General features: G+C 45.4%; 5 protein-coding genes across 33 annotated transcripts in view; all 5 read right to left on the reverse strand.

The window, feature by feature from the left end:
• Window positions 1-6,923, reverse strand: part of LOC6607911 (protein MTSS 2) — a 38,188-nt gene extending 31,265 nt beyond the window's left edge. For 12 of the 29 annotated variants that reach the window (XM_032717104.1, XM_032717110.1, XM_032717102.1 and 9 more), the window contains exon 1: window positions 6,173-6,922. The gene's annotated coding sequence lies outside the window, so the exon portion shown is untranslated. Of the gene's footprint in view, window positions 1-6,172 lie in introns of all 29 variants that reach the window. The other 17 variants (XM_032717103.1, XM_032717131.1, XM_032717121.1 and 14 more) reach the window with 4 other exon arrangements.
• A 456-nt stretch (window positions 6,924-7,379) lies between these two features.
• LOC6607920 (probable cytochrome P450 6u1) lies at window positions 7,380-10,327 on the reverse strand. Its single transcript, XM_002032634.2, has 3 exons — window positions 10,224-10,327; window positions 8,065-9,277; window positions 7,380-8,006 (listed from the first exon to the last, which is right to left on the reverse strand). The coding sequence occupies exons 2-3, from the start codon at window positions 9,104-9,106 to the stop codon at window positions 7,588-7,590; spliced, it is 1,461 nt and encodes a 486-aa protein (XP_002032670.1). The 5' UTR covers window positions 9,107-9,277; window positions 10,224-10,327; the 3' UTR covers window positions 7,380-7,587.
• LOC6607921 (probable Ufm1-specific protease 1) lies at window positions 9,322-10,217 on the reverse strand. Its single transcript, XM_002032635.2, has 2 exons — window positions 9,568-10,217; window positions 9,322-9,505 (listed from the first exon to the last, which is right to left on the reverse strand). The coding sequence occupies exons 1-2, from the start codon at window positions 10,144-10,146 to the stop codon at window positions 9,380-9,382; spliced, it is 705 nt and encodes a 234-aa protein (XP_002032671.1). The 5' UTR covers window positions 10,147-10,217; the 3' UTR covers window positions 9,322-9,379.
• Window positions 10,328-10,551: 224 nt separating the features above from the next.
• Window positions 10,552-20,589, reverse strand: LOC6607922 (rap1 GTPase-GDP dissociation stimulator 1). Its single transcript, XM_032715105.1, has 4 exons — window positions 20,505-20,589; window positions 12,949-13,854; window positions 12,484-12,870; window positions 10,552-12,425 (listed from the first exon to the last, which is right to left on the reverse strand). Exons 1-4 carry the CDS (start codon window positions 20,509-20,511, stop codon window positions 11,821-11,823), a joined length of 1,905 nt encoding a protein of 634 aa, XP_032570996.1. The 5' UTR covers window positions 20,512-20,589; the 3' UTR covers window positions 10,552-11,820.
• On the reverse strand, window positions 16,492-20,588 carry LOC6607923 (dnaJ homolog subfamily B member 14). The gene is made up of 4 exons (XM_002032637.2): window positions 20,505-20,588; window positions 17,055-17,835; window positions 16,829-16,995; window positions 16,492-16,771 (listed from the first exon to the last, which is right to left on the reverse strand). The coding sequence occupies exons 1-4, from the start codon at window positions 20,509-20,511 to the stop codon at window positions 16,602-16,604; spliced, it is 1,125 nt and encodes a 374-aa protein (XP_002032673.2). The 5' UTR covers window positions 20,512-20,588; the 3' UTR covers window positions 16,492-16,601.
• Window positions 20,590-21,064: the final 475 nt, after the last annotated feature.

A 21,064-nucleotide genomic window follows, 5' to 3' on the forward strand; every position in this document is an offset into this window, starting at 1 on the left:
TTGGTATTGTTGGTGTTGCAGTTTCCTTTGCAGTGCGGAAATAAGTTGTTGTTGTTTTCGGCAATTGAGTGCGTTAAATCTGGTTTAAGATGTATATATGTATATACACGAAACATTGACCCAGTTAACTGGCTGCATTTAAATCATAAGCCCAAACTGGTTGGACAAGTAGTGCATGCTCATATTGGGTCTACGAGACTTCTGCGGCGGAAATAGGAGCTTTTCTCAGCACAGCGATGAACTCGCGATTGTGGGCTTGGGAAATTCGCAGAGAGTATGGGCCATACAACCAGCCTAAGGTCAGGCCTGCAGATCGTGATACGATCGGGAAATCTGTTTCGGCGGCAGTAGCCAAAGTCCAAATTGCCAAATCGTGAAAAAAAAAACAAAAACAAAAGCAGGAAAACGACAATTTCGCAAAGTAGCCCCAGAAGAAGAGCAAAACCTTTTTCCCGACCCAAAACGGTGGAAAATGGGGCATATTGTGGAAGGCAGGCAACCCGCATAAAAACTCGCTCAAATGTCAAGTTGAGAATGATGACGCTGTGGCGTTGTTCCTGCGACTGATGATTATGCTGGATGCGTTTTAGTTTCAACTACGCATATTTTCCGCCCCATTTACTGTCGTTCTCTTTGCGGCTCTGTATCTGCGGTTTCTCCGAGATTCGTGTATTGAAACAAACGGAAGCTGCTTTGTTTGCAATGGGCAGGAAGTTGGAGGGCACCAGCACCAGCCAGGGAATACTAAATTCGTTTGCTACAGAAGAGTTCACAGCAGAAGGTCAGACCATAAAATCAATGTGTTACTTTAAAATCAAATCAAATGAAACGCGTAACGAAAGATGTCTGTATCTATGGACATTTTGCTCATAAATAACATAGCCAATTTGTAGATAGGCCAAAACCAATAGCACTAATTGTTGGTACAGAATATTTTTTAAATTCATTTTGTCTTTGGCACATCATTTCTAAATAGCAGAATGTAAATATGGCTAACTTAAAAAAAATTACATTTTAGCGCTGTTTTATTGTCTTGGCCGCAGCTGTATGTACCCTGTCTGTACACCATTTATGTTGCATGTTGTCTGGATTTCTATTGCAGGAAGTGACTTGACTGGCGGAAAGCAGAGAGGGGCAACTGTGGCACATACTTTTGTCAAGGGCGACAGACAGACAGAGTTGCTGTCGTTAATTGCTTACCAAAGATGTGAGCACACGCACCGCCATTTCTGTCCCATTTGAATTCCCCCCTTTGGACACTGCGTTCTTAGGCGCAAATGCAGATGAGCCGCATTAGGGTGGACCAACAACGTGTTGCAGCAATAACATTGGAGACTAAACCAGAACTTCCCCTTGAGTGTTCCCAGCGCATAATGACACATTAATTCTCTTTGAAAGCACTTCCTCGGCTATTCTAAAAATAATTACTGATAGCTTTATGCGTAAAGATTGCATGAACAATGAACAATACAATACGAACAATATTGTACTTCCTCGAGTTTTTGGGATTCCCAAGCTAAGCTGAAAGTTTCTGTAACTCTGTAATGAAACTAAGAAAATATCTATTACAATTGTCCACATTGAATAAAATCAATAATCAAGCAAAAAAAACTAAAAGATTCAACGGCCTGAAAATAGATGTAAAATGTATAATTTCCAGCCCACCACTTTAATGAACTGCCGGATACTCTCCTATCCACTATGCCTATGAAGTTCTGTTTTTCTTGTGTCCCATAAGTTCTGGTTGGGATTTGGAAAAAAAATCTCCAATGTCAGGCTGGCTTTTAGCGGATTTATGTGTTGTATTATAGGATGTAAGGTAAGCGATACATTGTGGCCGGCAAATTGTGCATCAGCATCAGCAGCGGACGGCCCGTCATCACATTACACTTTCACCAACAACTACTACGGGTATCAACAACTTGACACCAACAACTGCGGCCATCTGTGGTCAGCCAAGTGTCGAGATGCCTCGGCCCTTGGCCTGATCTTGGTCTGGGGGCTTGGGGGTCTGGGGTTTGGGGTCTGGTTCCTCTGATCCGGGGTTAGGAAAGCGCCGATCATCGAATGAAATGTGTCGAGTGGTCGCGCGATGAAGAGAAAAGCGAAAAGAACGCATAAAACGATGATAATCAAAAGATCAAGTTTTTTATGAAGGGAATCGACAACGTCACCAGCAGAAACTGAGAAACACACATGTGCTCAAACATTCATGTTTATCTATGGGTTTCTATCTTTAGCGTCATCTGTGCTTTGCACTGCATTTTCTATTTGATGTTTCTGGGATTTGTGTTTGTGAGGGCATCTGCTTTGGCTCTCTCCCCGCGACTGCCGCCGCCGCACCGCCCACCTCCCCCTGCCACACCCACTGATGCGTATGGCACGTCATTAACCCAAATTTTCTGTGAATAAAATATAGCGAAAAGGAAAACACTCAGTGTTTATGTTTGCAAGCATGCCTTGGGAAATGGAAATCTCTGTCTATTTCACTCCAAAGGCTACTTTGATTCGAATTTAATTGAATAATTCGCGGGCTGCGCATTCAACACGCTGTAAAATAGGTCAATTCATCGATAATTGAAGCTGATAGGCATCCCACCTTCTTGATAGGCTCACTATCTAATCAGCAGCACTGTAAACAAGAGTTTGTTGTGGCCACGAATGTGGAAATCGATGGGTATCGATCGGAAATTATCAAGCAGCTGAAGCTGCCCGAAGAAACTGAAATTCAGGAGAATGTGGAGCAGAAAAACTCATTTCGCAACGCAAACGCCCACAAATGTGTAAACACAACTGCCCGCCCGAAATAAACTTTCGGCATTTAGCGGCGTTTAATCGATTTGTGCATAAAATTATAAGTTTACACATGGCAAGGCAGCCGAAACGAAAATAAAGTCCAGATACACAACATGACCCATTGGCGAACATGGCGGTGGGGTGTTCCTTTTCCAGCGCATTTCCACTCGAAATTCAGCGGATTAGTCACTATATTAAAACACACCAAATAACGTTTTAGCTGTAGCCTACTTTAAAGATTTGTATAAGAATTTAATTTAATATAAAAAAAAAAAATCGAATATATATTTGATCGATTACCCCATTGATCACACTTCTCTATATGATTTTCACTTTTTTAAGTTTCATTTAAAGTGTGCAGTCACCTTTTTTGTCAGCTATTTTAATCTTTAAAATAAAGAATAAAATAGGAAGAGCTTATTAAATATATTTTTTCACTGTTCTCGACTTGTTCTCAACTCATTAGAGAGCGGAAATTCTCGACAACTCAATGTTAAGGTGGGTAAATTTGCGTTTACTAATTTTAACGAAGGCCCGAGAACATTGTCCTATAATTAACACCAGAACCACTCCCGCCGGTCTCCTGCCGGTTTTCTGGGCGTTTTGGCCATGGCCAATGGTTATTAATGATTAACCGGAGTGCCGTTAGCCGGCACATGTTACTCCGTACTTTGTCATGTTTGTTATGTTCTTGTTTGCTGGTTCCATCAGCACGTTTTGTTTCTGCCTTCCTCATGACAGCTTTGTGGCCATCAGCAATGGGGATTTCTCTGCCTTTCTCCGGCCTTTCCAGTCTCGTTAGCGTGAAAAGCTTTGCCCAGCTTTTGTTTTTCTTGCATAAGAAAATGTCAGTTGCTCAGGCATCTTGGCTTTGCTAATTTGCCAGCCCCGCCATAACAAATACACACGCTCGCGGAAAAGAAACGAGAATTGAAGGAAATACGTTTTAGTGTCGCTTCTCGCAGAACCCTGAACCCTTGACATTTTCACAAAGGGCGGCGATAAAGTTTTATACTTTTTAATGAGCTCCACCACGTTCTCTGCCAGCACGCAGACAACCCCAAGTGAAAACCGCTTGAGGCGAAGGCGAATCTCGGCTCGGATTAGACACGATTTTCATTAGGACGAACCCCGAAAATCGAAAGTGGTTACGAAAGATTCCACTCGAGTGGGCGATCCAGTAGTCTCGAGTCGCGGACTCATTCGAACTCAGATTCATTCACACAACAAGGAACGCCCATGCAGTTCACCAATCAAACGAAAACGAAAATCTTTTTGTGAGTGGGCAGCGAGAAACTCGAATTGCAGCGGCGCAGCGACATGCTAAACAAATGCAGACATTCAGGCTAAGTGACTTCAAAGTTTTACAAGTTTTCAGCCGTTTTTACTTGTTTACCAATTGAAAACAGTTGCCGCTTTATAATGTCATACCTGCAATGAGGACGGATATATGAATAATGTACCAAATATTTTACATTTTGTGGGGAATACTATTAGCCCATTTAGAACTGAGGTGATCCAGCTAAAATAATGAATGGGATGAATGGGTAAAGAACATTCAAAATATTACTTTTATTATTACTTCAAAATATTAATTTTTCCAAAACCATCAGTGGGAAGCAGGGAAAAAACTAATTTGCACGACAAACTGTTAACGTGTTTCCTTTGTTTTGGCCATGTTCTCGTGCATGGGAAAGAACAGGGTGTTGTTGTTGTTTCTATGCAACGGGGGTGGAGGTGGGGGTTGGTCAGTGGGAGCGGCCTTTCTCCATAGGACACAATATTTTTTTATATTCACTAGTATTTGTTTTTCTGCTTTTGTGAATTTCTGTTTGCATTTTATTAAGGCGCAAGTGCCTGGTTTCTGTTTATATAAGCGTAGTAAGATCACCGAAAAAAATAGCTCACACAAAAACGAACTTTCAACTAATATTTTAGTTATTTGAATATTTTCATTTTTCCTTCTCTTAGTATATTAAAATTTGTGATTTTCCCGCAAATTTCTGAGATAGCTTCCCATTTTGGTGACCTCTGCTCCAAAAGATGCTAGTATCACGGCCGAGATAGTGGATTTTTTCTCTCGGTGCATAAGCAAGTTTCTTGCCAATGGCCGACAGCTGTTTGTGGCTAATTTTATCTTTCTTTCTGAGCCCCTCTGTTGTTTGGATTCTCTCGTTTTTGGCAATTGCACAGGTGCGGCAGTTGGATGGTTTGCGGATTGGGTTACTCCACGCGAATCAGATAACCCAAGGCATCCTTTCGAATTTGAGTACTACTTTGTGTCTAAGCAGCGTATAGTATATACGATATAGCGACTTGGCGAATGCACCGGCCGACATTCCAGGCCAAACGGACGCCGTTGCTGGAAAGTTCTGCATCATTTGTTTAGACAAATGCGCGAGAAAACAGTCCCGGGACGTAAACAAACCACAGGAATAATATTTTAATAATTACGCTTATCTGCTCCATTTGACGGCGCGCACAAAAGTCGTTTGAAAGGTATGCAAAGAGAACGAGACGTGCGATAAGGGAGCCGGGAATGGGAACTCAACTTTCGAGCATTTAGTCCGCACAATGGGTGTCAACGTGCCGCTCCGGTTCCTGTTGCGATTACGGGTTGAAAGGAACACAAAGCCGCCACCCCGCGAAAAGACGACCCATTCGGACTCGGACAAAAAATTACCTCGTTCAGATAAACCGAGTTCAGGTAACACAGTCCAAAGAGAAGTCTCTGCACTTGCGCAATTACCGCGCAACTTCAAAAGGGGAGTTGTGCACAGAGAAAACTTTTTTGGCAGTATTTCGTGGACCGAAAAAATGCTTCAAAAAACACTTCACAGCACTTCATTGGCACTATTTGTATTTGTATCAAAAAACTCTGATTGCATATTCTTGAATAAGTTACATGGAATATAAGTATTTTGACTGCATGTTTATTCCAATCATATGAATTAAGAACCTATTGCCACATTGGTAGTTAATTTTGTTATAGGAATATTATGTTATAGAAGATTTTTTTTCTTCAAAACAAAATTACAAATATATAAAACCTAAGATACATAGGTCTATAAATCATTTTTAACAATTTGAACATTTTTTATGAAACTCCTCTTTTTCTTAACGTGTATAACAAATCCTGTTTGGATTGGCCGTGAAAGGAGTTTTCGGTTCTCACGACCGCCTGGAATGGTCACTGGAAGTCCTTGGACCTGGAATCGGTCCAAACTTGTTGTTGGTGAACTGCAGCTTCCATTCCATTCCCTCCCCTCCCCCCCATCACTCACAAAACACTCTTCGCCCTCTCCCAAACCAAGTAATTGGCATTATTAGCCCACTCCATACTCGATTTTTGCTGTTGTTCTTGAAGGATACTTACGGTGCACTTCCGACTGGAAAATATCGCAGGGCGACTTAATGCAGTTTGCTTGATTTTTCGGCCGACGATGCTGCAGCCAATTAGGCGATGCTGTTGTTGTTTGTACTCCTGCGGTCGCGGTGTTGTTGTTGTTCTAGCATTGCATTTCCAGGCGGCAAAAGCGCACACAAAGGATAGAAGCGGGTGTGAGTGTGAGCGGGGTGTATTCTCCCGTTATCCCCCTCTATTTGCTCTATATCTCTCTCCTTCTCCCGTCCAGTTTCGTGTGCTTTGCTTTTGCGTTTGCTTTTCTTTGCTTTGTTCAAACTCAAACAAACTACCCCAGAACCGTTGATCCTGACTGCCTTGTTGTTGCTGCTGTTGTTGTTGTTTTGTTTTCTGTTATGTTATACACTCACAGACACACGAACACACACGCACACAGTGGGCTGGCAGACAGACGCTTAATTTTCCGTTTTCCTCGGGAAATCGCAAACAATTATTCGCGGATTTTCGCACCGAATCGGACACTTTTCTATGCTCGCATTTCGAACTCCACTTCCAATTGGATCGCGCACTCCTTTCCCGGTCAGAAAACAGTTAGAAGTTTGCCGCTGCAACCGCTATTTTCGCCCCGTCTACGACTGACTTTCCGAGCGCATTTTCGGTTTCCTCCGCTGCGAAAGGGCTTTCCTATAGACAAACAAAAAACCGTAAAACAACCGCAACCGATTCGTTCGAGAGTCGAGTGTCTGCGTCAGTGTGACCATCGCCTGAAGCTGGGAAATTCCACCTTTGTAGTGCGACCAAAGCTAGGGTAAATCACTAGGCAGTACGGTCACACTCGCTCGAACGAGGAGACAGTAATGTTAACCGATTCTGCGAATCGGAAATGTTACCTAACATGCCAACTTTCAAAATTGCAAATTTGTTAATTTTTGGCGTGTTCCACGTTTATAAAGAACATTCAACAGTCAATTTGAATAAGAAACCAAAAATTTTGTTGCAAATCGATTTAAAGAAAAATTCAAGTTTTTAGTTCCTAGAAAACCGAATTGCCGAATTCAAAAACCAAGCACTCTGGCAAAATGAATATTAATTTTGGAAACCATGTAATTCTATAAATTAAAAACAAATTATATGAATGGCCTCTGCAATTGCTGCAAATTACCCTCTTATATTTACATAGAATAGCACACCTTTCCTATTTTCCGATGGTATAAATGAGTTTGATATAACAACTAAATTATTTATTTGTTCACGTTGTTGAGCTTGGTGCAAAAGATTATAAAAGTCATCGTCAGCATTATCACACAAGTCCACAGCTTAGGAAAATCAACGAAAAAGGTGCATATACAAATATAAAAACAACTTAAACGCTTTGTAAAGCAAACAATACAAAATAGGCGATGCTCCAGCAGGAGCCTCCCCTAAAGCTAGTCAACCCGTTCCACACTGAGTTTGATGTCCGACTTGGGCATCAAGAGCAGTCTCCGGTTGTCATACTCCACGGGAATCGAGGTCTCCGCAGAGGGAGCATATCTGTGCTGCCTCAGCAGAGCCACCAGACCCACCAGAAGCTGCTGCTCTGCAAAGCGAGCGGCAATGCATCCTCGCAGACCATCGCCGAAGGGCAGGAACGCAGCTGCTGGGCGGGATCGCCTAGCCTCTTCCTCAAAGCGCTCCGGGTGGAACCGCTCGGGGTTCTCATATATGCCAGGATCTCTGTGTATCGCCGCCGAGGGTATCAGCACATTGTTACCCTTGGCAATTACAAACACCGATCCGGGCACTTCGAATTCTTTGGTAGCCCGGCGCAGCAGGAAGGGATGTGGCGTGTGCAGGCGAAGCGTTTCTAAAAAGAAGGTCAAGTCATTATAGCTATAAAGAGCTTTTCAATACTTGGTACTCACCATTGAGGACTTGCTTCGTATACCTGAGCTCCCTTAGGCACTCCGGTGTCACTTGGCCACCATGCTGCTCCAGTGTCTTGTTAATCTCGAGCCTGGTTCGATCCTGCACCTCAGGCTGGCGGGCCAACTCGTAGAGGCAGAAAGCCAGGGTGGCATTCAGGGGGCCCAAGCCAGCTAGAACGAAGCCAAAGGATTGGGCCGCAATCTCGACGTCGGTGAGTGGCTTTTCCGCGTTGGAATATAGCTGCAGGAACGTCTGCAGAGGCTGCCGATCCCTCCTTTGATGCTCCTGCAGCTGCGACAGGGCCACCTTTTGGAAGTAAGCAGTAGCAGGTTCTGCGTAGCTTTTGTACTGAAGAAGCCGAGCGATGAGCGGAAACTCCAGCGCCAGGTAAGCCTGCCACAGCCTAAAGTCCGCCCAGTAGTTGCGCGTCCACTTCGCGAACTCCTCGGTATCCTGGCCTACGAGTCCAAAGGCCAATGACGCCATAACTTCTGTATTGTAGGCACCCACGAGTTCGCTTATATTGAGAGTTTGATGGCTCTTTTCGCCCAGGTCCCTTTGAATTCTGGACGAGATTTGCGACAGTCTGACCAGAAGCTTCTGCATGTTGGCCGGAGTGAAAACCTCCGCAGATTTGGCGTGCAGTGACCGCCACTTGTGACCGTCCAGCTGAAGGAGATTATGCGACAGCGGCTCTCCACTGGGATTACTATAAAGGCCTCGGGACGTAAAGTGTCCCGCGTCGGTGAATATTATTTGGTGGACTAGCTTCAGGTCCAGCGCCAAGATGAACGGCTTGAGGCAGGCGTAGAATCCCACAAACGGCGACCTGCCCTTGTATGCGGTGTAGATATCCTGCAATGCGTCCTGGGCATGCCTCTTCCCGCTCACCACGCCCTTGATGTTGCCCCACAGGAACTTGGGCTTTTCGTGCAGGATCCCCCGCCGCTTCCAGTAGCCCAGGCTGATCTTGACCAGGGCGTAGAACACGGACATCGCACCCAAGGCGGTGAGCAGGGCGCGGTGCATTAGATCCATGCTCACTCAGCTGTCTTTTCCGGCTTTTACAATATGTTGGCGCTGTTTGGTATGCTTAACAGCTGGCAGTAGCTGCTTGTCGATGTACTGTGGCTCAATGCCGCCGGTTTATCAGCGCCATTATCGTGCGGTCCGATTCAATAATTGATAAGGTCCATTGAGTATCGGCCGCTAAAATGGAAGAGAAACGTGGCTATAAGGCAACATGCAGTAAGTAATGGTAATCAAGAGCTGAGCGGGATTTATTGCTAAAATAGGTACGGAGAGTTGCGACTACGGCTGCAAGATGAGGCAGAGGTTGTACGTGCTGTCGGGGAACTCGTCAACGGGCACCCAACGGACATAGCCCTGATCGATTAAGTGCTGCCGGGAGCTGGGCACGCCTACAAAATGCGGATCCTAAAAAGGGAAGCGAACGATGAGTTCACCAGTTCATAAAATGAGCTAATCCGATGACTCACCACCACCTGCAGGAAGATGCGACCACGTGCACTGCAATGGTAGCCGGTAATGGCCTTGGAGGCGGTGTCACTCAGACCGCCCATGGCTACGAAGCCTTGGTACTTCTCAAAATAGCTCCGAAGCTCGCCGAGGATCTCTTCCGAGGTGAGCTCCTTGGCGTGAAGAATCTTGCAGGGCACCTGGTGCAGCACATCAATCACGTAGAACTCCTCCAGCGTGCCGATCCAGTCGCGCGAGCCCACAAACTCTGCACCCTTGTCGCCGAGGGCCACCAAGATCTGCTGAATCTCCCGGATGGAAGGCACATGACCGCTCGACCCTCGTCGACGTTGGATCCAGGAAATGGCCGATTGCAGGGTGCGGTAGCCACAACCCCAGCCAGCATCCTGGTGGCCATCGCATCCGTAGTGGAAGAAGTTGAAGCCACCGCGGGTAACTAGCGTCCGCCCGCCTTCACTGGGAGGGGTCAGCGCGCCTTGCGGATCCTCTAGAAGTGGATATGCATAGTCCTTTGGCACAATTTTCAAGGACGCCGCGGAGGAGTCCCCAAAATCTTCTGCACACTTTTCCGTCGCCATGGGAATTGTTTTCGAAACTGGGTAATTTGATAGCCTAGGCCTGATTCACCTGCTCCTTTTGTTTTTTGTTTATTTACCTTGGGCAGCCGTAATTTGTTTTGTGAAAGTGAAATCGCAGCAGAGAAATTGGAATGTTTTTTTGCCCTGGTTAGAGATGGTACAAGCTGAATCGTCATGCCCCAATGACAAAGTCAGCCAAACTAAAATAAAATAATGCGGAAAATAAAATTAATGAATATAAGAATGCGTCATGATGAGGGGCTATTCCGCCTCTATCTTGATAAAATTTATATTTTTTATATTAAACCAACAATAGCATGATTGTTTTACTTCTGACCATCACCAACTCTCTCATCGACTTATCGATAACAGCCCGTTCTTAGCGCCTAAATTTAAACGCATCTATTTGGTTTTCTCTTATTTCTCATGCATTTCAAATTTTATTTGAATTATTAAATGTACATTATTGTGTTTAGAGTTCATAAATATGTTTTCGAATTTACGTGTGTGGGTGTTTCAACGCTTTATATATTAACACCATTCCCCTCGAATCGTGCTCGTTTAATTTATAGTTTTTGGTGACCAAACATTAGTACATCGTTTTCAATAAGTGGTAAAATTTGTAGCACTCCATAAACTACGCATTGTAAAATTGAAATATTTGCATTATTGGGTTTCAACTATTTTCGGATTGCTGATTGTTACTGAGTTGCAGTTTTGTTTATGTTTAAAAGTTAGCTTAAAAATGCATTGGATAACTTCGCCGAGTTTTACAATAAATATATGGATGCCGTTTGCAATATGTGTCTGTGCACCAATTAAAATACCTTAATTACATTGCGCGTCTAAAGGTTTTGTTATCTTCTCGTTTTTGGTGTGTGCCAGCAACGGTTTAAAAGAGGTCGATTAAAAATTATAAGTACAATCATAAAATACATTTATTAAATATATTTAGCGATATCACCACGATTTGTTGTTATTGTGCTCTTAAAAATCATGTAACAGAAAAGATTAATATGCTAAATTATTAATATTATTATATTTATACGTATATGTTATATGTTATGTATGCTATAAATATTCATACGATTTGTGACTCCTCCTCACTACATCGGATCCTCCTCATAAATGCAGTCAAAATACGCTTGCGTCTAAAAAATACATTCTGCTCCTCTCGTGTTCGCGTGTTCCAGTGTGCTTAACTGATTAACTTGTGAATCTGCACTTTCTTCTTACGAAACTAAAGTCAAGTCTACATCTGAATCGTTGCTTTGGGGTGAACACTACTATTTTCTCCGGTTCTGAGTGTGTCTGTGTGGCTAAGGGTGGGCTGATTTTTCAAAAACATGCTCTAATAGTGGCAAACATTTATCTTTGGCTATTTGGAATCATGCAACGTCAGTGAATCTCAAGAGAGTGGATTTAATTACAATTTAACAAAATTGTTATTAAGTAGTAAAGGGAAATTTAGCACATTAGCCCAACGTATTAATCTTTGCATTGTTACTTATATGTACTGGCGATTCTCTTGGTAAGATAAGCCACACAGGTAACTTCCAAAGATAACTGCTTACCCCTAACGTATTTGTGTTCTGTTCAATCGTGCAAATCGACCCATCCTACTGTGAGGCATCCTGCGGTGCTGGGATAAATGCAATGACAGTCCCCGTTTCCTTACAAGGTGCAGTATTCGGTGAGAATGGGTATAGACTTCAGCAGCTCGTTGATGTTATGCTGTTCCAGATGCGCCACCAGCTGCTCGGAAGACTTGAGCAAGTTCACGCAGTTCTGCAGGTTCTCGACAATCTCCTTGGTCATCGTGTCCGACGACTTGCTGATGAGCTCGGCCAGCTTCTTGCCGACCTCGCACTTGACCAGCTCGTCCTGCAGCCGCTGGGCCTGCGTCGCCTCGCTCGGCTGCGACAGGTACACCACGGACAGGATGCACAGGGCAATCAGCGCCTCGTTCTGCATGACCAGGTGCTGAGCTGTGAGCATGCTTACCATAGCCTCCACGGTCCCCTCGTTGGCAAGGAACTCGCTCAAGCTACTGCGATCGTAGTCCTGCGTTAGTGGGATCTTGTCGGCAATCTGTTCGGCGGGTGCATCGCCCTTGCGCGGCAGTGCGTATGCGATTTTGCTGAGGTAGGCGTGCTTGATCAGCCAGGCCATGAGGCGCAGAGACTCGCCGGTGACGCCAGCATAGTCCGACGATTTGCTCCAGTGCACCAGCTGCTCGATCAGAGTCTTGTTCTTCAGCAGCTCCAGTGCGAGTTTCTCTGGAAGAGCAGATGTTGTTAGAGATGCGGATCGCGTGCGGTTGTTGCCACTACTCACCCTGTCCGTCGACGGTCATGCGAAGCGTGCCCAGCAGCTTGAAGACGACTGGTGGCTGGTGTATTTCGAGCATGGGAAGAATGGTCTGCACCAGGCCCGCCTGGATTACCGCGTTCTTGTTTGGCTTCGGGATGACCAGGTTGCGCAGCGCGGAGAGAAGAGCGTGCTGCAGGCGCACATCGTCCTTGACGCCGTTGTTCTTGGCCAGCACCTCGAGCAGCTTGTTCATGGTCTGCTGCTCTACAAAGTAGATGCAGTGGCTATCGGTGCGCGCAAAGTTGCCCAGGGCCAGCACGCCGGTAGTTAGCAGATCGGTGTCGGTCGAGTCCAGCCAATCGACCATGTTCTTCAGCAGCGGCGTGGTGTACAAATAGTGCATTGAGTCATCTAGAACAATGGTAAAAATAATTAGTTTTTAAATGAGATTTGTCGACCACATTCCAATTTATATAATCCGAAACTTACCACCAGTAAGGATTAATACGATGAGTTCGCAGGCGAGCTTCATCAGCGCCCTGGCCTCACTTGTGCTGGCCAGAGTCTTGTACTTTTCCAGCAGGTTGTAGATGGTTTCGCACAGACCGTCCTTGGCCAAAATAAGCTTAACTTCGTCGCTCTCCGCCTGGTAATGGAGCAGCTCCAGGCACATCTCGGCGAGATCGGGATTAGTGGAAGCGGCCAGAATGCGAGACAGCTGGATATTCAGGGAGGAGTCGAAGTTCAGATCCGCCACGTTCTCTGTGAGTATACTGATCAGTGGAAGCGTATTCAGCAGCAGATCCTCATGCTGTTCCACATTGGAGGCGCCAATGTCGATGATGCCTTGCAGCTTCTTCATCACGCCCAGCTCCATGGCCCGCTTGGCCAAGCCCTCGCCTCCGAGCAGATAGTTGGACAGCAAGCCGCCGCGCACTTTGATGAACTGCGCCGCATTGGCCACGTCCTCGATGATTGTGATGTCCAGGAGTCGCAGAAGAACAGCATCGCCCTCCAGCTCGAGAATTAAGTCCCTGGCCTCGTCGTTTAGGTAGCAGATGTTTCCCAGTGCCCGACAAATCTGTATGGGCAGCTCCATACTGCCGTCGGACGTGGGCACTTGGCGCAAGCACTCCAGAAATGCGGCTATTATGTTCCTCTTGGTGAACTTCTTGCGCTGCACCTCGGACTTGGTGATCTCCGCAATGCACTTGGCCGCCTCCTTGCGCACGTTTGTGTCTTCGCACTTGGTCAGGCCCAGGAAGCACTCCGCCAGCTCGTGCTTGTCGAAAAGTTTGGGGTCCTTCGTCGCCGAGATCTCGCATAGCAAGTTGGTCGTGTTCGCCGGAGTGACGCTGGTCGTCTTCAGCTTTTCAATCAAATCGTCGATTTCAGCTGCAAAAGGCGGTAAGAAAAGGACATTGGTTAGTTAGGGCACTTGAACAACCTAAAGGGTAATCTTGTTGTTTTGGCAACTGAATGCTTCCCTGGTCATTGGAATAAAGTTAAGTGATGATGAAGTGAAGTTAAGTGAATAATGCTTTGCTCTAAAGTGAGTAATTAAGTAAGAAAAGGAACCTTTAATTATAAGTCAAGTTATGAGTGCTTGTATTTAACTAATTAATCATTACTTATTTAATCCAAAGCCTTTCTATATTCACTATTCAAAGGGTATTGTGTATTTTATGTATACTTTTCCGTTCCATTTCACGGAGCACGCAATCCACCTTTCCCTTCCTGCGCCGACTAAGTTGAGAACCGCAAAATTGATTGCCAATTTCGATTATCGTCGTTGGCTGGACGAAGTCAAGACAAATGTTTTCAAAGCAAGAAGTTATGGCTTTGCAGCCTGGCACAAAAGAACCTTCTTTCTCCTTCAGGAATAGAAAGCGTTTTTGTGTTTTTGCATCTCCAGTTTGAACCGTTTTGGAGCCATTGGAAACGTTCGAGAAAACTCGTGAAGCGTGTGCCACATTAAAGCTTCATTTGGCCCCAAAAAAAAGAGATGGCTCGGATTTTAAAAGGACCCAGGATGGGCGACGATTTACATAAGTCCTGGTCACGGGTCAAATGAAAAGGAAAACGGCAAAACAATCGGGATTTAATGTATTGTGATGATGAAGGTTTAGGTTCGCTTATTCAGCATAAATGCTTTGGAATTCAGCTTTTCAGAGAAGTTTTCTTAAATATTGAAATGATAAAACTTGTTATTTAAAAAACGTAATGAAAATTGCATAAAATGTTGATGAAATTACCCATGCCCGAGATAATACAACTTTTGTGTTGAATTTAAATTGTAGATATTCGATATTAAGCCAGCACGAAGAGACCCCTTTTGTGACCAACATTATCACAATATTATTATTTCAGTCAGACCTTTTCTGTCGCCAAGCACACACGCTGGAAAATACATTCCGATGTGGCACTCCAGCAGGACGAGGGCCAAAGGACGAAGGGCAAGGACCAGACTCCGGCGCTCGACAACTGGCGACAGTTGGTGGCAACAGCAACGGCAAGGCTGTGGACTGGGGTAGCAATTCAACAAACTTTGTGGAGCATAAATAATGAATAAGTAAAACAAAAAGCAACGTGAACCCTTCAGTCGGGCGGGCAACCATCGTCATCATCATCCACATCATCAACGGAGGCAGCATCCACGATTTGGCATAGAAACAGCAACAAAGGACGCAACAGCAGCAGCAAAAGCAGCCTGCACAACAGCTCACTAACTCGCAGACAAGTTGCACTTAGAAATGTAACCCCAACTAAAGAGAACACAAGTGCATAGGCTGAATTCGAGGGTACCGACTGTAAGATACCCTAGTGCTGAAGCTACAAAACATCAGTTTCTGCAAAGCAAAAATATAATAGACTACGGGTTCAAAGGCTGCATCTGAGTGTAACGACTTTGAGATACACTAAAGATCTTTAAGATATCGAACTCTCTTTATTTCAGCTAGCTGGTTAGTGTTACTCTTGAGTAGTGTGTTTTCCAGTGGTTAAAGGATTTAAATACAAAAGAATCAAGTCATCAACTTCTTTTCTGTTTATGTAAATAATACTTAAGAATAAAGTCTAATAAGCTATAGGTAGATTATGAAATCAAGTCTGTTTCAAACTGTCTTATTCCAAATGAAAACTTTAAGAGGTATTTCAGATGTTTCCATGCACACATAAAATTACGAGCCCAATATACCCTTTAAATCGAAACGCAGTCAGTGGAAATGTGCATATGTATTGCGGGATGCATCTGCATATTCAGGTAAAAGGGGAATTGTTGTATTTGTTTGTGCGACGTAGCTGACTGAATGCAATTGGACAGGTGGCAGAGTAGCGTCGCATCGCCCGGCGGAGTGGCAGGTTGACAGGGATGAGGAATGCAGGAGGACGACAGGTGCAGTGGCAGTGGCAGTGGCAATAGTGGCGTCACTTCCGTCTGACAGAAGGTGGCCCAGACCAGCTCCCTAATGCGTCTCGGTTGCTGCTTCGCCGCCTTTTGCGTGCCTCCGAATGTTTGCTTTGGTAACTGGTACTCGTTGGTATTCAGAGTATGCCACTCGTCCATCCAGCCATCAATCCATCCATCCAGCCATCCATACATTCCGTTCGAGTTCCGTGGCAAGTTCGTTAGCTCTTCGCTGCGGAAGCGGGATTCGTTCGAGGCATTTATTCGCCTGAATTTCTGGGGCAATGGCTTCATTTTATTTTCGTGTTTCCTTTTTCTGGGCATGATTGGGGCCTATGGCCTGCGTTTTATTTCCACTCCGTTGTGGTATTTTATTTTCTCCATTACGCGATTCACCAACTTTGGCCACGTACAAAAATAGCAAATAGCAAACGGCACAGAAATCAGAAAAACTAGTGCAAACTTATTGTTGTTGCATGCTTAATTCATGTGCAACTGGCGACGCTTATGCCGATTTAAGTTGTTTTGTAGCTTTTTGGGCCTGTTGCCAACCGAAAAATTCGGGAAAAGTGGCTTAAGTTGGAGGCAGAGGCATGGCACAGAAATGAAATGATTCCTTTTGCGTGGATAACTAGGTGATGTATATAATACATCACTACATACATCACAATACATACTACTCTTTATTTACACACTGCACTAATCCCTACATCTATCAATAGAAAAGTACAGAGTATCAGAGTGGTAAGTCCTGCTTTGAAGACTCGTTCTCCAGCTGCAGTGGACTGTGACCAGACTTTCCCAGCTGGAGCAACGCCTGGCAGGCGGGAGTGGACATCTGGCTGACATGCTGGAGCAACTTCTCGTCGTTGTTTTCCTGCCTCGCCCTGAGAAACAGTATATCCCCTGGAAACAGAAGTAATTTGAAGTGCCTGGTACAGGACAAAGTTTAATAGTTCTCACTCCAACTCCGCTCTTGCCTGCACTTCTGTTTGAGGTCCGAGATATAAACCTCCTCGATTTCTACTTCCAGTTCGGCCAACTGCTGTTCTGTGTACTTCGACAGAGTCGTCGGATTCATATAGTAGGCAATGTGGTTCGTCTGACTGAGCCGACGAGCGCTGTGGGTTCTGGAGAAGATTGGACCTGTATACGGCAGTCTCAGCAGCCGAGTGAGTCTACAACTCACCTGGTTAGCGTGAAACTGTAAGCAGGAGCGGCTGCGATGAAGTGCATGGTGACGAAGAGGAAAACCAGAGCAGCCACCACTCCGATGACGAGTTGCTGTGTTTGGTAGAGGGACTGCCTCTGGGGCATCCGCTGATTAGCCGCCCGATAAGGCCTTCTGAAAGCGGCTCCCAGATCGTTCACATTTTCCTCATTGATTTCACTTTCCCCGCGATAATCCTTGTACTGCGAGGGATCCTGGTCGTGGCAGTCGCCCACTGCGGTTGCTATGTTGTACTCAATCCTTTTCTGGCAGTCCGTGAGGCAGTCAGCCGCCTCGCTGATCCGCCGAAAGGCCTGCTCAGCCCCAGGCGATTTGTTCTTGTCCGGATGGAGGCGCAGGGCGAGCTTATGGTAGGCCCGCTTCACCTCGGAGTAGGTGGCATGGTGAGATATGCGCAGCACCTCGTAGTGATTGCGGCACCGCAGGACCTTCTGCACCACGTCCAGCATCTCGAGTGTGAACTTGTGGGGCAGGGCGTCAGATTTGCGAGTAGGGCCTATGGTTCGCTGAGCCTCGCCCTTCAGCCTCAGTCTCAGAAGGATGTTCTTTAGCTCCAGCAGCGCCATGATCTCCTCGTGCTTCTGTAAGCCGTCCAGATCCTCGTTGATCTGCCTCAGAGCGTGCTCGTAGTGTCCCAGGCACAGGTCATTCACCACTTTGTCGACGCAGTGGTGACTCCTCGCCTGCAGGACTCCCATTGTGAAGTCGTCGACCTCCAGTTCTTGGTTACTTTCTTCTCCTTCCCAGCAGCGTGAGAAGACAAAAAAGCATTCGTTTTTCTCTGTTCGTTTGCAAATTTTAAATTTTGGTTGGTTTTTCTGGGACAATCCACCGAATTGGTGGATTTAACAAAGTGCCTTTTTATGTATATTAGAGGTAGCCGAAATAGCATCGAACTAATTTGATTGTATATATATAGGTAGCTGCAAACTTAATACAAATTGACATTTGCCGGACAACATTTTGTATGTCAACACTGTGAACACTTGAGAAAAGACAACTTGAATCCGTTTTTTATATACGCCAGCTTAAATTATGCAGACCTTAAGTTCTTGTCAGGTGCTCGTGCGAATACCAACGAATTTACCAACTTTAAGTTGTAACTAGTTGTGTAAGTTTCTTAGTTTAGGGCGGATGAACTAAAAGTTTGCACACAAGTTGCACACTTGAAGCACACAAGTTAAAACGTTTCGTCGATGGGGGATTCCCCAAAATGCCAACCCTCTTTTGGCCCCATAAAGTATGCTCCACAACTTGTCAAGGGGACACAGCCTCCTCGAAAGGACTGGAAAGTTAATTGAAATTAATTTCTATGCCAATTTGAATAGGGCACGAACTCAATTAAAACAGAGCTAGCCACCAACCACCCCACAATTTCATCTTTTCAGGGCGGCCTGCTCGCCCCATTCATTCTCAAGGCCATTAGAAGGGCCAAAATCTTATTAGCAGTTAAAAGAATAAAGCGAGTGGAAGACGGGGGACAGGGGAAATCACAAGTTACCCAGCTAGATTTGAGGCAAATGAAGCAACGACTCGGGAATACGCAAAAAGGAGGTGGAAAAGGGCAATAAATTCGGAGCCGGGCAAACTACAATAACAGCCAGCTAATCTGGGTAAGCTGCGTGGAACGAATTGAAAAGCCCACAATAATAACAATAACAATAAAGAGGCAGCAGCTCCGGAATCTAGAATCTGGAATCCGGCGAGGGGAGCGGCCTCCTTTGGCAGCTGATATCCTCTTCCTTATCAGAATCCCAGCCCCGGGGTTGATGGCAGTCAAATTGCGTCGAAGACGCCGAGCGAAAGCGTCGACAAATGCAGTCACAAAGGACCAATTAAAGTCCAAAGTGACTGAGCCGCAGGGAGGACGTGGCAACCATCTCGCAGCTGGGATCTGCACAGCGAGGAAATTCTCAAGAATGACAGAATTATAATCATAGAAGTAATATATTTTAATTACAGGATTTGTATTCACTAGCCTTCGTCCTTAAAGTTTATGGATTCATTAGATTTCAAAAGAATCTATAGTAAGGTCGAATTAGATATTTAAGAAGTCTTATACTTTAGGTACAACACTTATGTAACACATTAACCATTAAATGTTCCGAATGACAGGTCTTGAAAATCAAGTGCTTACATATGAATTAAAATTGAACTAGAACCACGAATTGCTTTCAGTGTGGAAATGGGTCTCGCTACGCTGGGCGCAGCTGGTGGGTTCTGTGGACAAGTGAGGTGTGCAGTGGTGTGGGGATTGGGATGCACCACCGCTGCTGGAAAAGGGGAAGTTTCGAGGCCGGGATTGCCGGCGCGTTCAAGTGCTGCTTGTTGTCGTTCTGCACAGGTTCCCCTCGGGAAAAGGTATACAAACAGTACAGTCTGTGGGCAGTGTTTATGTGTGTGTTAATTCGGTGCAGTGACGTTTGAAAACTAAGAAGTTTAGAGACTTGTTTACGTTTAACAATTCTCATCGGTGACTGACCCAAATATAACACATTCAGTGCGTACGTAATTTTTTAGTTACACATCCAACTACACTAAGAAACACAAAAAAAAGGGGATCTTTTAGTTAGTCACAGCTTTATCTTGACAATGACTGCTTTGACTGTAATGCACCATCGAATTGTGCTCTTTTAAGCCTAATCGATGAAGCTTAATCCTAAGTATAATGTTTGTCATCAAATCAACAAAGTTGCCATAGATTTCTCCCTGTGCATTACTTCAGCGTTTTGTTTGCTATATCACCCCCCGTGGGGATAAAACGAATTGTGAGGACTGCGGGGAGTGTTGCGACACGCCGGTAAACCTGGCACCTCGCAGGAGGCATATTCTCATTTATTAATGCGTCGTCACTGCTGATCCCAGTTCCCATTCCTATTCCCCCCGTGCTGCGGTGGAGTGGGCGGCTCGGGTGGCGGGTTCGTGCCAAACGGCGGTGGTGGCCGCTGTCTCAGCCGCACTTAATTCCCGCCAGAACTGCCGGGGCCATTAAAGGATAAAAGAGCGGGATTTCTGATTGGGAAGCGCTGACCCTGTTGGCCGCGATAAGTGCGCACAGCAGCAGGAGAACGGCATCTACCTAATCCGACCGGCCCTCTGTGCATGGGCAGGGAGTGGGAAGCGTAAGTATTGATTTTTCTCTCATGTCCCCGGCAAACACACACATCTTGTCTACGGAGCCGCATCGCCCGCCCCCACCCTACTGTCAATGCTCGGAGCAACTCCCTCCGACACCTGGCAGCGATTTGGAAGTCTTCGCAGCTCGTAAATGCTGCACTGCAGCCATAAAACGGCCGCTGCAATGACTCGCATGAGTTGCGTTTGTTTATGCGATGGAAAAGGAATCCGGGGTCTGCTGTATGTCGTTTGGGATGCTCCAAAGGCGGAGAAATGCTCGATGTTACTCACTCGCCATGTTTGCCGCCTTTGTTGATTATTCCGCTGCTGCTTCTTCCGCTTTAATGCTCTTCTGCTTTTCTTGCTCTGCGTTGGCTGGAATTCCAGGCACGTTGTATCACTGTTGTCTTGTAACAAACACTGTTGATGGGCTAATGGCTGCTGCGCGCAACTGAACACATTTCACGGCTTTCTTCCAGTCGCGTCTCCGTACAACTTCCGCAATATCCGTTTAACTCGTATTATCCGTGTAATCCGTATTTTCCGAATCGCGTTCACACGTTCACACCAACAACTGCAATTCTAGTGTGGCCGAAGCGCTCGAGCTGCAAGATACCTCCAATGAGAGACGCCATATCGATGCTTACGCATTTTATAAACATCGATAGACATTTCTATATTTCAATGAAATAATTGAGCGGGAAAAATAGACATAAAGAGGTCTAAATTAAAATAAAAAAGGCCTTAGTGGGAAGGTATACTTTCCCTGATGCGTCAAAGAATTGTAAAATATCTGGCGGAAGGCTTTTAAGTTCGGATTTTCCAAAAACTATATGGGAAATCTGTTTCCA

The sequence above is a fragment of the Drosophila sechellia genome, chromosome 2R, assembly GCF_004382195.2.
Source record: "Drosophila sechellia strain sech25 chromosome 2R, ASM438219v1, whole genome shotgun sequence".
Taxonomy (NCBI): domain Eukaryota; kingdom Metazoa; phylum Arthropoda; class Insecta; order Diptera; family Drosophilidae; genus Drosophila; species Drosophila sechellia.